Source organism: Notamacropus eugenii, chromosome 6, assembly GCF_028372415.1.
Source record: "Notamacropus eugenii isolate mMacEug1 chromosome 6, mMacEug1.pri_v2, whole genome shotgun sequence".
In the NCBI taxonomy this organism is placed as follows: domain Eukaryota; kingdom Metazoa; phylum Chordata; class Mammalia; order Diprotodontia; family Macropodidae; genus Notamacropus; species Notamacropus eugenii.
This window is the reverse complement of record NC_092877.1, coordinates 93,201,021-93,216,536: the sequence shown is the minus strand read 5'-3', so window position 1 is coordinate 93,216,536 and position 15,516 is coordinate 93,201,021. Positions and strand designations below refer to the sequence as shown.

At 36.0% G+C, this 15,516-nt stretch overlaps 1 protein-coding gene across 7 annotated transcripts in view; it reads left to right on the top strand.

Moving 5' to 3' along the window:
• The window catches only part of LOC140511434 (WD repeat-containing protein 19-like), a 164,050-nt gene that overhangs the window by 98,766 nt on the left and 49,768 nt on the right, over positions 1 to 15,516 (top strand). For 6 of the 7 annotated variants that reach the window (XR_011969549.1, XR_011969548.1, XR_011969550.1 and 3 more), the window contains 7 exons: positions 519 to 665; positions 743 to 825; positions 1,477 to 1,560; positions 2,246 to 2,392; positions 6,191 to 6,315; positions 7,004 to 7,116; positions 12,229 to 12,297. Coding sequence is in view for 4 of the 7 variants with exons in the window: in XM_072620495.1 (XP_072476596.1) it covers positions 519 to 665; positions 743 to 825; positions 1,477 to 1,560; positions 2,246 to 2,392; positions 6,191 to 6,315; positions 7,004 to 7,116; positions 12,229 to 12,297 (768 nt within the window). In the remaining 3 variants the exon portion in view is untranslated. The remainder of the gene's footprint in view (positions 1 to 518; positions 666 to 742; positions 826 to 1,476; positions 1,561 to 2,245; positions 2,393 to 6,190; positions 6,316 to 7,003; positions 7,117 to 12,228; positions 12,298 to 15,516) is intronic. The other variant, XM_072620497.1, reaches the window with a different exon arrangement.

The window sequence follows — 15,516 nt, the reverse complement described above, 5'->3', positions numbered from 1 at the left end:
CTATAATATGCAAAGTACATGGACACTTTTATCTATGTATTTGCATGATTTTTTGTATATGTACACAATTGGCAAACCATTAATTTTAGAAACTTGCAGTGGTCCAAACTAAATTGAATTGAGGACTGGATTTGGTTGAGGCTCACTTTGGTTTCCTGCCCATGTAGGTAAAAGTCTAGAGGCTAGTATATTCTGAATAACAAAAGGAATGCTGTGGGAAGGCTTTCAAAACTCACCAGCCACTTTAGAATCAACATATTTTCAAACTATTATGGGAAAATATTTTTAGATTTTTGCTAAATTCTGTGTTCAAATAGGAAAATAAATATAATTCCAGGTGAATTATTCTTGGGAAAAAAGTATTTTTATATAACTAATTAAAAGTTTTATACAAAATTAAAATATTATAAAATTATTTGTCCTCCTTTAAAAATGTTTGTTCCTCTATTTCCATGAACTTTTAAAAATCATTTTTTTGGTAAAAAAAATAAAAGATATTTTTCTCACTGAAATTTAAGTATCAAGAACATGATGAAGCCTGTCAAGCTGGAGTAGCTCAAATGTCCATTCGCATGGGAGATATTCGTCGAGGGGTTAATCAAGCTATTAAACATCCTAGTAGACTGCTGAAAAAGGACTGTGGAGCAATTCTAGAGAGCATGAAGGTATTCTTTGAAAGTTATATAATTAAATGACTTAACTAATGGATTTCTTCATTACAAATAACTTTCTTTTATTACAGCAATTTTCAGAAGCCGCTCAGTTATATGAAAAAGGACAATATTATGATAAAGCAGCATCTGTGTATATCCGGTGTAAAAACTGGTAAGAATTTGATGTGACTATATGTAGTGCAAGATTGTTTATAAAAAAATAATAAAACAATTCAGAGCAAAAGTGTTCTTTCAGTGTGAGGGGGATGGAGTGTGACAAATGATCATAATTAGAAATAAGCACAGAGATGAGAGGTAAGGAAATGAAAATATAATAAAATTATAAAACCATTAAGACTAAACCAAAAGACTAAAAGACTAAAAGTTTTTCCACCACAATGTTCGTATCTCTTTAATTAGCTCAAGTATTTCTTGATATCCCTTCTATTTCTTTATAATATCTTTGGGTTCATGGACTTCAGAACTACTACTGTATTATGAAGGAGAGTCTCCTGTTTTATTTTAGTAAAGGTATTCTGCTGAACTTAGCTGCTGAAGAGGCAAACTCACTAAGCAGTGAAACACAGATAGTATGAAAAATAGCATCAGGGCCAGGTAACAACTTTAACGATATTTCTCCTGGATTCTTAAATCACATAAGTGACAAAAAAAGATTTACAAAATTTTTCTAAGAACTTTATTGCTGTTATATATGTTTTGAAATTTTAGAAAATTACATAATAGTTTGTGGGTGAAGGATATAAAAATATAACAGCAAAATTTATTTCAGGTATATGACAATTTATTGATTCCTGTTTTCTAGGGCAAAAGTTGGTGAGTTACTTCCACATGTGTCTTCTCCAAAGGTTCACCTCCAGTATGCCAAATCTAAGGAAGCAGATGGAAGGTAAGTTTCATTTCAGAAAACAAATATTTTATTTTTACAAAATATCAAGAAAGATATAAAATAAATGTTATTTAAAGAAAATTCAGTTTTCATGGAGATATAAATATCTACCTTTCTGCTAATGAGTTTATTTAAATAGCATCTTAAAAAAGCTTGTGACAACAATTAAAAGTACTATTTAGATTTTACATTATTTGCATGAATAGCTAGCTCTAGGCTTAAGTTATAGGCATTCACTTTGAAAATCCCTTAGTTTAGTTAACACTTTGAATATTCCTTAATATGAGATTTGATTCCTTTTGAACTACATATGTGGATCCCCACTAAAAAGTTCTGAAGTGCCATGCAGTGATTTGGGGATGTCGCTTCCAGTGGCCATGCCTTCTCTTCAGGCAGACAGTGGCAGTGATGTGACTTCTAAAGTCCTGGCCTGCTCACGTCTGTTAAGAGTTTGCCACCAGGAGAACAGGGGAAAGCACAACGAATGAGCGGGGTGAAGACTGGGGAAAGAAGAGGTAAATGGAAAAAGGAGGGTTAAAAACTAAGAAGAATGAAGAAAATGAGAAAATTAGAACAGTAGTGTTGGAAAGAAAAGTAAAAAGATCACATTTGTGATTATAGACCTCTAGTTCTTAAAAAGAATATTCAAAATGTGAAATTTAAGACATGCCATTATTTATTTCAGATATAAGGAAGCTGTTGTGGCTTATAAAAATGCCAAGCAATGGGATAATGTAATACGTATATATTTGGACCACCTTGGTAATCCTGAAAAAGCTGTTAGTGTTGTCAGGGAAACCCAGTCTCTTGAGGGAGCCAAAATGGTAGCCAGGTAATATTATATATTAGTCATATTATATTAGTCATATTATAACTTCTTGGGGTAAGAATATTTGCTACTAAAAGGACCTGACTTGCACAGGAGTAAGATGGGCCATATGTTCATGATCTCATGGTACCATTCTCTCAGTTCAGGTTCATAACTTCAGAGTCATCTTTGACTCTTTTCTTTCTACCCACATACGTTGTTTCAAAGTTGTATCTAGTTCTGTCCAAAATTTTACCAATTAGTCAGGTCTGATTTCAGCCCAGGTCTTATTGACTCCAAGTCTACCCATTCATGCCTATATCTTCAACTTTGTCACTCAGAAACCTTATCTTCTTTCAGGACTCAGCATAAGAACCATTTTTTCCTTCTTGAATCCTTTCCTGATTTCCTTAGTTATCAATACTCTCTTCTTCCTCAAAAATTCCTAGAACTTTCTCACTTTTCCTTTGGCCCTTTAAGTACCCAGAAATACTTGTATTTCAGTAGAATGTGAGCTTCTTAGGGGCTGGGACTGTTTTGTTTTTGCTCTCCTAACTCCAGCACCTAGAATAGTGACTTGCATATGATAAGGTCTTTGAATTGAAGTATATTAAAAAACAATACCTTTAGTACAGCAACATATCTGATGAGATTGCTGTGAGGATAGACTTTAATGAAATAGAGACATTTCAAGCATACTTGATCAAAATACCACAGCTTCAGAAAACTTGACATTCATACACAAGACTCAAGAGAAACATAAAAAGGCAAAATGAAAAAGAAATCAAAGGCCCTTAATAAGTTTAAACTATTTACTTTCCTATGATGGGATGACCTAAAAAAAAAAATAAAGGGATAAGAATCATGGGGAGGAGGAGGAAGAGAGAGGAAGAATGGGGGAAATTATCTCCCATAAAAAAAGGCATACAAGGAAGAGCTCTTATAATGGAGGAAAAAATGGGAGAATCATGGTAGTCGTTGCTTGAAGATAGTGAGGATGTCAGCTATTTGATGTCCATATAGAAAACTATTCTCCATTAAAAATATGATCTCACCAAATAAAGTCAAAGCAAGGTGTTATTATCTCCATAGTACAGATGAGAAGTAGACTGAAGTGATTTTACCAGTTGTAAATTTCCTTGGATACAAACAACTTATGAGAGAATTAGTCATTATTGAAGAAACTGCCTAAAGCACCATAATATTTATGCTATTTGTCAACCTAAAAATAATAAGATTTTATATGATTCGAACCTTTCTTTCATTAGATTTAATTCAGAAATGGAAGAATATACATACATACTCAGCTGGGTATAGAAATCTACCAACAGGGAAGTAGGAGGGAAGAGAATGAGAGAAGGAGGGGAGGTAATGAAAAGGAGGGAAAGTTAAGGGTGTAGTGGTGAGAAGCAAAACAGACTTTTGAGGAGAGACAGAGTAAAGAGAGAGAAGGATAAACAGAAAAAAATGGGAAAGAGGAAAATACATAATTAGTAATCATAATTGTGAATGTGAATGGGATGAACTCACCCATAAAAAAAAGTGGATAGCAGAATGAATTAGAAACCAGAATCCAAGTATGTCATTTAGAAGAAATGGATTTCAAACATAAAGACACAGAGTTAAAATAAGGGGCTAAAACAGAATCTATTGTGTTTCAGGTGAGATAAAAAGGACAGGAGGAGCAATCATGATCTCAGACAAAGAAAGCAAAAATAGACCATAATTAAAAGAGATAATCAGGACAACTGCATTTTGCTGAAAGATATTATAGGCAATAAAATAATATCAATACTAAACACATCTGCACCAAATGGGAGAGCATCCAGATTCTTAAAGGAAAAGTTAAATGAGTTATAGAGAGAAACAGAGAGTGAAAGAATACTAGTGGGGGACCTCAATTTACTCCACTCAAAACTAGACAAAGCTAACTACAAAATAAGGAGTTAAGAAGATTAATAGAATTTTAGAGAAGTTAGATATGATACACCTCTGGAGAAAATGGAATGGAAACAGAAAGGAGTATAGAGTTTAAAAGGGCACTTTCTTTTATCTAATTTCTTCATGACTTTTGTATATTAAAATGTGGCTGATACTGTCTAAGGTTTTATATCTGTAAGATATTAAGTAGAATATAGGGAATATAGTTGTGGATGGCAATGCCTCAGTGGTGAAAACTACTTTTTTACAGAGTGGAAAATGGATACATTGAGTTATATTTAAAGATATTTTCAAGGGAAAGTTTGTATTTGAGTCAAGATAGTATAATTAAATGGAATGTAATACTACTGGATGTCAGTAAGATAGAAATGTCATGCAGTCAGACTGTTTCTTGTCTGTTGCTTTCAGCCATTTTTGCAGATTTTGAAAAGAAGAAGTCTCAGAAAATGGGGAGATAGAGGTAACTTATATAGAAAGATTTAGAAATGCGGAATGAGGTAAGGAAAAGGGAAGAAATAGGAAATGTCTGAGGAAATAACAAAATCAGATTTTTTTCCTGGATCCCTTACTTTTATTTTTTTAAATGTTTGATCATAGTCCTCCTGAACTAGATGTTTTGCTCGTCTCACCTGTCGCACTCTTACTCTTAGATCTTTTCCTCTGTTTTGGAAAATTACACTTCAAAGGAGCCGTGATTTCATCCATATGTGGTCTTGTCCCCACTTGTATAGATCATGAGCTCACCCATAAATTTTCCTGTGTGATTCTTTTCCACAATCTTTCATAATATCTCTATGAAGGATTTATGCACCATGATAGATATCCTTCTTTAGGTCTTTTAAAAAAAAGGTTTGTTAGTACAGCACTAAGGCTATTCTTCTGCTACCAAATGACTGGTCTGCCTCCTTTTTCCTGTCATGCTATGTTCTATACTTCTTGCATCCTGGGATATCTTTTCATTACTTTTTGGATTTTCCACAGTTTTGCTTTTCTGGAGAACAGTCATTTGCAGAATTCATGTCTGCATGATTTGCAGACATATAGGTTTAGCAGTCTAATCCTGGTCTTAAAAACATGGGGTTTTGTATTAGAAAACATCCTGGGATCTTTGAAGACACTGCACAATTTTGCCACTCTCCTATTCAGTTCTGAGCCCACCTCATTTTTCTACCAAAGTGTAGGTACTGAAGGACAAACTCAGTGTGTCACATATCTAGCTACCAGTTTATAATTAAGGAAATAGTCGATTTTCATTTCCTTGGGTTTTCTGGTGTGGGTTACTAAGGTGATCTCTTTTGAGTATTGGGATCACATTTAGTGAAGTCTTGAAAAGTAAGATGAAAAAGTTATTTTGGAAGTTTATTTTCTGAGTTCTTAAGTTTCTTAAATTTGTCACTAGCAAGACATTTTTATCTCCTTAAAGCTATTCTAATGTAACTCCAGAGGCTTCAAGGAATAATCAGTTTACCTTACTTATGATCTTATTCTTTTTCTTTCACATCTTCCATGAAGGAATTGTTTTAACTCCAGGTGTATTCCTTGAATGAAAAAAGATAGGGAATTAAACATTAGCTTGGGGAGACCATCAGATATCATATTATTATAAATGATTTTCATTGTAGCTGTTCTGTAATTGAGTATCTGGATATAATTATCATCTACCATTGAGAGTATTTAATATATGTAATATTGACAGTTAAATTTACTCAGAGAGTTGCTTCCTGTACCTATTGTTTCTTATGTGTCAGAGGAAGACAAGAAGGTTGCGCTATGAAGAGTAATGACAGGGGAGGGTTCTGGAACCTGGACAACATGCTTTCAGTCAAATGTGCTACGTTTTTATTAATTTTTTTATGTCATGTACATCTTTATTTGAATTAGATTCTTCCTCCAGCTGGGTGACTATGGTTCTGCTATCCAATTTCTGGTTATGTCCAAGTGTAATAATGAAGCTTTCACACTGGCCCAGCAGCATAATCAGATGGAACTTTATGCTGATATTATTGGTAAATATTGTAAAATTTTCATGGGACTATTTTAATTTAAATGTCACTTTGTAAGTGCTTTGAGTACAAAGACATTTCTCCTTTCTGTTCTTTTTGTTTTCTTTTCTCTTACCATGATTCCCTCTGTAATTATCGATGATTTCTTCCCTCTTCTTTATTTAAAGTGAACCCAGTTCCCTTAGGCAGGGCAGGGAAATATGATATGAAGGAGGGAAATGTAGTATTCTAATTTTTTTACATCAACGTAGCTTCTTAATACTCCCTGGGAGACTTAGACTACAATTCTGACTTGTGTAGACCACTTATTTCCTTACCACATTATATGGCTGAAGCTATCACTTACACCAGGAATGGGGAAGCTGTGGCCTTGAGCCACATGTGGCTGTCTAGGTCCTTGGGTGTGGCCCTTTATGGAATCCATACTTCACAGAGCAAATCCACTTAATAAATGCATTTGTTCTATAACATACTTGGACTCAATCAAAAGGCTGCACACAAGGACCTAGAAGGCCACAAGTGGCTTTGAGGCCACAGGTTCCCCACCCCTGACTTGGATCATTCTCTGCTGCCAATAGGACTAAAGCCATTCAGACTGAAAGATATTGGAGGTGGGCAAGAAGAGTTGGTGGTGTCAACACACTCCTGGGATGGAAGATGTAGAAATGACATTTAGCCTTTCTGATTGTAGGTTCTGAGGACACCACTAATGAAGACTATCAGAGCATTGCTTTATATTTTGAAGGAGAAAAGAAACATTTTTCAGCTGGAAAGTTCTTTTTGCTATGTGGCCAGTATGCACGGGTCAGTCTTTTTCTTTTCTTAATCCCCCCCTGCTTAATGGAATTTTATTTTGAATTTACATTCACTTTTATATCACTGAGAAGAGCTCAGTCTATCAAAGTTGGTCTGCAGACTAGAGAGACTTCACATTGACAGGAACTGATGCCGAGTGAAGTGAGCAGAAGCAGGAGAACACTGTACGTAGTAACCGCAACACTCATTTACTTGCTACTTTTCCTTACATCTTTCTGCGCATTGCTTTGGTGATCCCTTAGCTGGCTTCTCCCCAAATGTTAAAAAGTCAATTAATGTTATTCCTAGAAAGTCTCTTTAGTCTGCTGTTCCCCTCACCCCCTGCCGTTTGAGATCACTAAGCTGTCTGCCTCCTTTGTCCCCCTTAGCTACTTGACCTAGGCCCTCAGACCTTATTTTTGTAGAGTACCAGAAGTCCAGAGAAGACACTCTTCACACTCAGTTTCCCATTCCCTTTTGGTTCAGCTTACTCATTATTCTCCTCACTGTTACTCTCCTTTCTTGTCCTACCATTCTTCCATTGCACCTTGTCCAGGAATCCCTAGTCTATTTTTTTATACTGAACTTCAGAAATAAAACAATTATTTCCATTTATTTTTGATCATTGCCATGTGAAATTTAAAATTCTTTAAACTTTAAAGCTTATGTTTGGTCATACTATTCTTACTTTCTACTTGGTGTGCTAAACATTATTGGGGTCAACATAGATCCCTGGGACTTTTTTTTCTTTTTAAGTTCATATTGAGCTATTGACATGAAATGAAATTGTAATATATTCAACACTTCAATAACTCATTTATTTTAGTTTAATTAAATTAAGCAAGTTTTTATTAAGCACTTCTTTTTAAAGGCCCTTCTCATTGGAGTAAGCAATTACTTTGAAGACAAAGGCTTAAGGAGGAGAGGCACAGTGGGCATAGAAAGTTATCATCATGGTTTTATCCATATCAAAGAGTTGGACCAGAAATATGGATAGAGTCAATTTCAGGAGGAAGGCAGTGGGCCATGTTGAAATAAGTATGACTGAGTTATGGAGCCATTTTAACAAACATTGGTCTTGGCTATTCTGAAAGTTAAATAGGTGCAGAGTGTTGTATTATCAAATAGATGACCAACTTGTTAGGCAATTTGGTTGGATGATTTACAGACCAGTGAGATGGTTCAGGCTGAGAAAAGGTTAAACTCTATTTTCCTGCCATTTTACCCAGAGGCAGATCAATCAATGTTGGCATGTAGACATGTACACCTCTTTAGAGTGGTGTTGCAAGTAGGGTAAGAATATATTCTAAAATTCTGTCATTCAGGTGCTTTTTAACTAGGACTAAGGTTGGTAGGAGGTTAAAAGCCACACAACAGTTGTGTGAATTGTGATGCTGAGGCTACAAATGTGCTTCATATCACCCTCAACTTAAAAACCAATTTTTCCTTGATCCTATTAATATCTCAAGCCATTATCCTGTTTCTTTTTTCCTTTTCACTGCCCCATTTCTGAAAAAGAAGTCTATAAGATATCTATTTTATTTCCTCATTACCTGCTAAATGTTTAATCACTTGCTTCATCAGAATTGAATTTTCTTCTGAATTCCTGACCCTTGAGAAGTTTGCTGGACAGTGGTATAATAGGTTGAATGAGGTGTGGGAAGACTGGTTATGAAGCTGAAACACTGAATGAGGCAGGTGGTTATAAAAGGAAAGAATGAGAATGAGGCTCAGAGAGGGTTAAATAGCTTGTCCTTAGTGGTGGGATCTGAACGTAGGTCTTTACTGACTCACAAACTTTTCTAATGCTTATAGTGCACTACCTTCTTCTCTCTGTTATTCAGAATCCCTAGTTGAGATATTTCAGAAGTAGGACCAAAATCTAACAACTGATTAGATTCCTAAAAGACCTTTCTCTCATTGGTGAATTCTTTAGGAACCTCCATTTTGAGAAAAGTTCTTTTGACACCATGCACCTACTTGAGCATCTCCCTCCATTTTCTTTTCAGTTCCCCATTTATGTGTTATCTTCCCCCATTAGAATGTAAAATCCTTCAGGGCTCTCTTTTGGCTTTTATTTGTATGTCTGGCACTTAGCACAATGCCTGGCACCTAGTAAATTTTATTAAGTATGTTCATTGACTAATTGACTGACTATTGGGAGTAAGGTTGAGGGAAAAGTCAGGCAGCAAAGTTAACACTGAATTTTCAAGCAGGAGTAAATAGTGGTGCCATTGATAAGAGTAGAGAAATACAAAAGATACAAATTTTGGGGTTCAGTTTTGTCCATATTAAGTTAAAGTGCCGTTGGAACACTCAAGTAGAGTTGTCTTATAGCGAGCTCAGGGCTGGAATCTTAGATTTGGGAATTATCAATGTAGTAGTGATAGCTGAAGCCATGGGAGTAGATGACATTTCAAAAGATAAGAATATATAGTGAAAACAATAGCAGATCAAAGTCAGAACCTTAAGGAACACAAATGTGTCAGTGTAGTAGGGGAATTAGGGAAAGGAGTACTTGGTAAAGGCACCAGATTAATGATTAGAGAGATAGGAGTTTTAGTAAAGAAGCTAAGGGAAGGAGGAGATAGCCAACAAGGTCAGTTGCTGCCTAAAAAAGTCTAGGGGAATTAATACCAAGAATAGAGCAATTAGTAGATCACTGTACTAGTAGATTTGGCAATCATTGGACCACTGGTGATCTCTGACTGAGCAGTGATAGTAAAGTGCTTTGGATAGAGTCTGTGATGTGAGGGATTGAAGAGAGGGAATAAAGTAGATATATTAGGGTTTTCAAAAGGTTTGTCAGCAAAGAGAGGGAAGGAAAGAGGAAAGAAATTTTAATTCAGGGGCTTAAGTCTTCTCTGCTCTGCTTTCAGGAAGCAGAATATGTAGAATGATGTAGCTTGTGTCTTGCTACCATGTGATTCCAACAGTGACTTTGGTTGTTAGACTAACAAAGTAGAGATGAAGGCTAGAAAAAGCAAGGCATAAATTTTTGGGGGATTAGGGTGAGCATGTTTACATGTGAATGAGAGTCAGTGAGGAGGGGGAGATTGAAAATGCCTTAGAAGAAGAGGCATATTGCATGAGGGAGGTGCTTGAGGAGAGGGAATATGGTTAGAGCACGGGTTCAATTCAGCAAGCATTGATTAATATTTACTGTACTTACTGTGTATCAGGAATTCTGTGAGGTCCTGGACTACTAAACCAAAAACAGCTTCTACCTTCAGGGGCTTATATTGGAGAGGGGAACAGTAGGTAGAGGGTAAATAACTACAACATATAATCAAAGTAAAATCAGCAAATTTTTTTTTTGGGGGGGAGGATTTCTAATAATCTAATAATCAGATGAAATGAGGAAAGGCCCACCAAGTCTTGAATGTACTAGGGATTCCAAGAGATGGAGGTGAAAAGGAAGAGCCTTCCAGATAGCTGGAGCACTGTGCAGAGGCATGGAGTGTTGGATATGGAGAATGATAAGTCGTTTAGTTTGGCTAAAATATAGAAAGCATAAAGAGCAGTTATAATAAAAAAGTTTGAAAAGATTGGTTGAGACAAGAATGTGAAGGACTTTAAATGCTCAACAGAGAAGTTATATTTTGTACTAGAGGCAGTAGAGAGCCACTGAAGTTTCTTGTATCGAGGTAATAATGTATTCAAACCTCTATGTTAGGAAAATAAATCTAGCTTATGTGGAGGATATATTGGAAAGGAAAATAAGAACCCAAATAACAAACCATTATCTCTTCACTAAGAGAGCTGGGCTGTTGGTAATTCTCCTAGAGGGATTAGTTTTATGCATCAGACAAAAAAGATAACTCATTATTCCTAATGTGCTTCATAATTTCCTACTTCAGTGACTTTGTTCATTTCATTTCCTCTGCTTGAAATGTTTTCTTCTTATAGCTTTTGCCATTGAAATCTCATCCTTTCTCCAAGATAAAGTTCAAATGCCATTAAATTTCTGAGAAATCCCAACTGGATGTAATCTCTTTCCCATGTCTGAACATTCATAATACTTTGTCCCTTTCTTGTAGCATTTATGACATCATTCGTTTTTATTAGTGTTTGATTTATGCACTTCTTTCATCTCTACCCTCATTCCCCTACTCCACATTATAAACTCTTTGAGGACAGGATCTTTGTCACACTCATTATTATATCTGCTCATACACAGCCTCCCTCACCCTCTAATACCTAAAACAATATTTTGCACATAGTAAGTTCTCAGTAAATATTTATTGAATTAAATTAAATGTAAAGTTTTAAACTGTGTTTAAAACTAACCTCAGTGAGACTATCCCAGATTAACCCCTTATATCTCCTTGTCATTATGAAGTCCCACTTCTCTCATCTCTCTCTCTCTCTGTATATATCTATATCTATACACACACATACATATATATATTATACATATTCCCTTCCCTTCATTCATTGTAGAGCTGAGAGACTATAACTGTGAAATATTCCAAATTTATCGTTGCTTGATATGCTGATTATTATTTACTGAATTTATTTTTTCTTTTTAATCTACTACAAATGATAACATTGTGGTAGGAGAAAGGGAAGGGATATATTTAGAATTAAAAGCTACATAAGATAAAAGGCATCAAAAAATAAGAAATTTTTTAAAAAAGAAAAAGGAAATTGATGAGTAAAATATGACTATAATAAATAGCATTAAATACTTACTCATAGAGAAACTGTGAAGGTCTGACTAGTCCTTACTAATCCTTCCAAATCATGAGTAATATTAACAATAAACTGATTGAACCCAGTGTCAGACATGTCTGGGCTACGGTGGAAGTAGAAAATTCACTTTGAGCATGGGTAGACAACATCGATAAAGAAAATTTCTTAAAGTAAGAAATTAGCAATTGGAAGTGAATTGTAGATACTGTGATTTAATCAAAGTCTATAAACTAAATTTATGTTAGAAATTTTTTTGACTTTCATCACTGCTATGATAGTTTATTACTTAAAATAATATCTGTTAATAAAATATTTTTTTTACTTTATTCACATCTATTGGGCTATACTATTGTGGTATAATTAATATAGATCTAGTTCTTTATACTATTTGCTAATTTTATTTATGTATTTATTACTATATTACAGGCCTTAAAACATTTCCTGAAATGTTTGAACACAGAAGATAACATGGCCATAGAAATGGCAATTGATACTGTAAGAAATGTAGATAGTTAGACAGGATTAAGGGGAAAAAACATTATCACTCTATTTTGAGTAATCCCATACTTAGTTAAAGGAATTTATCATGTTATTGCAGTATTTATATTTCTATGAATCACAAGAGCTGAATGGAATATGTGTATGAGGCATGGAGTAAGGCTAACCTTACATATGTGAAAGATCATCAAATGTTTTCCTTGTGATAATTTTCTTTATCAATTAATGAATAAGTATTTACTAAGTCATTACTATGTGTCAGAGACTGCATTAAACAAGGAGAATACAAATGAAAAAGTGAAATAATTCTTGCCTTCCATTCTAATGGGTAGAAGCAACTTGTGCATATATAAGAATATACTAAATAAATGCAAAGTGTGTTTTGGGGAGGGAGAGTATTCTAGTATCTGAAAATAGCAGGAAGGACATCCTATAGAAGGTGGTCATGGAGCTGAGTTGAAGGGAAAATGCCTTTGAAGGATAAGAGCCAGCCAATGCAAAGGGAGGGAGACAAGAGATGGAGTAGTGTATGGAACAGGAAGTAGGCCAGTAGAGTTGGATCATAGAGTTTAGGGAGGGAAGAAATGTATAAGAAAACTAGAATAATGCAAAAAGGTCAGCTTGTAAAGACATTTAAATGTTAAGCAGAAAAGTTTATACTGATAATAGAAGTAATAGAAAACCACATGGTCAGACTTGGGCTTTAGGAGACTCATTTTAACAGCTGGAAGGTGGAGAGACTTGAGGTAGGGAGAGCAATTGTGATTACGATAGTTAGGAGACAGATAATTAAGCCCTGAACCAAAGTGATGGCTGTCTGAGTAGAAGAAGTCATCTACGCCAGAGAACTTTTAGAGGGTGAATAAAAGTGAGAAAAGAGGATGATGTCTGTTAACCTTGGTGCCTAGAAGGACCTCAGGAGGGCCACTGATTCTTTTCTTGCTTAGCTTGTTGAGTTGACGCCATGGCTGGAGGTGTTGCTGCTGCTTACCTCTTGAAGTCCAAACTTGTTTCTCTCATCATGTGCCCTATAAACTCTGTATATTTTTAAGAACACCCAACTTTATCTCTAGTCTACCTTCTGGTTCAAAGATCTGGATAATCCCAAACTGCTCTTAAAGTTGAGAAGAAATGTTTGTTCCTCTGAACATATGACCTGGTTACTTTGCTGACCTACAGTTAAAGCAACAGCCTCAGCCTTGAAACATGTCTTACCCTAGGGAGACATTGTATCTAAGCACAGGAGACATCTACCTAGCACGGAGTAATTGTTTCTCTTTTACCCAGGAATCCTGAGAGTCTTCCCCTCCCAGTTTGATTTTTTTTTTTTTTTGATTAAAGGGGCCAGCCCTTGAGTAACTTAAAGAAGCCTATTCATTGAATGGGTGTATCTCACTCAAAGTAAGATTGTGGTAAGACCTAAGGCTGAAAGGGCCAGGGTCTCTCATTGCCTCCTGAGCCATTTCCAGTCATCCTGATGAATATCAGGCCACTGGGCCCAGATGGCTCAGGAGAAGAAAGTGAGGTTGGTGACCTTGCACAGTCCTCCCTCACTCAAATCAAAGTCAACTGCAAGTCATGTTATCATCTTGATGTCATGGTCCTCTTTGAGAATGAAAGACAACCACAACCTTGTACAGATTTAGGTGGTTCAGAATAACCATGTGCTTACTATAATCTCTAGCAGCTGACAGAGTGACTATTTGTTTGGATAATCCTATTTTCCAGATAGCCACAGGATTAGAGCCCACCTCCTGCTCACCACTGGATCTGCTTAAGCCTTGATGCTAGTCTAGTAGGGAAGCCGGAATACTTAGTGCATCCATAGCTAAAGCCTAGCACTGCTCAGGTGAAGCTAACTACCCACAAGAAGGAATCTAATTGCACCCTAGTAAAACTGGTCATAAGTTGTGGGAAGAAGGAATAGATCCAATCTGTTAAGCATATCTCTTTTAAGGATTTTATCCTGATTTCTTTGATGTTTCCCATTGGGGAATCAGCTACAGAGAGATTTCATCGTTGCATAACCAGGGATACATAATTTTCTATTTTAGTCACATTAAAAGGGAAAGAGAGCAGACTCCACTTTGGGCCTCTAACTGATTTAGCTGTTGTTGTAAGAGTAAATCCTCTATAAGCTTACCATGTGATTGAATTCCAATAGCAAACAAAACAAAGCAAAAGACCCCTCCATGTCATCATTAACAATTTTTCTGATGTCTTCAACTGTTTAAAGCTGTTTATACTTCTGAAAAACCCCAAGTTCTTTGGTGATATAACCCATTCACTGTCTGACTCCCCACAGGATAGTATTTCTGGTGGGATAGTAGTGAGGTAGGTTCAAGGTGCAAACTCCTTAAGCACTCAGTGCTGGATCCTAGATGGTCAAAAGACCTCTTCCTCATCCCTTGAAGAGGCCTTCTCATATATTTCTAAGAGAGCTATAGTCACAGGCACCAAAGTCCCATATCTGCTTGCCCAGTCACTCTTCCTGTACTGAAATGAACCACCAAATCATCATGACTCATTCTTGCTAATTCCAGATATTCTGGACTAAGCCTAGATAAGGACAGAATAGTGATTCAGGTTCAGAATTAGAATGCAGTGCAATACTGCCAGGCAATAAAATGCAACAAAAGCAGCAACTTAGAATAAGATTAAAAACAAAGATACAATTCCTAATGGCTAATTTAGATAAAACATTATTCCCTTCCATCTCTGAATTTATCATTGCAACAATACTAGAACAGAAAGCCATCCCTGAAGAGCAGTGACAATTCCTATACATTTCTACATCACCAAAGACATGTCTTAGGTGGCACAGAAGCCAAACCAATGATGTAAGCCTTGTTCCCACAGATCGATCAGATCCTGAGGGTGGCCTCCTTGTCCCTTTAGTGTCAGCTCCTATCACGCCCAATGATGAATAAGCAAAGAACAAGGAGCAGCCAGTCCATAAGTCAGCCACCATAGGACAGCGGCCCAGAAGTCCAGAGCATGGTTTTACCAGGGTCAGATGCCGAAGAGAGGGCTGGAAGGAGGAGAACTGGTAAAGGTCCATTAGATCTGGCAATTATGAAATCACTGGGAACTTTGAAAAGGATAATTTCACTTCAGGGATGAGTTTGGAAGCCAGATTGCATAGGATTTAGATTTGAGGAGGAGGAAAGGAAGCAGATGCTCCCAAAATAGATAGCTTTCTCAAGGAGGTTAGCT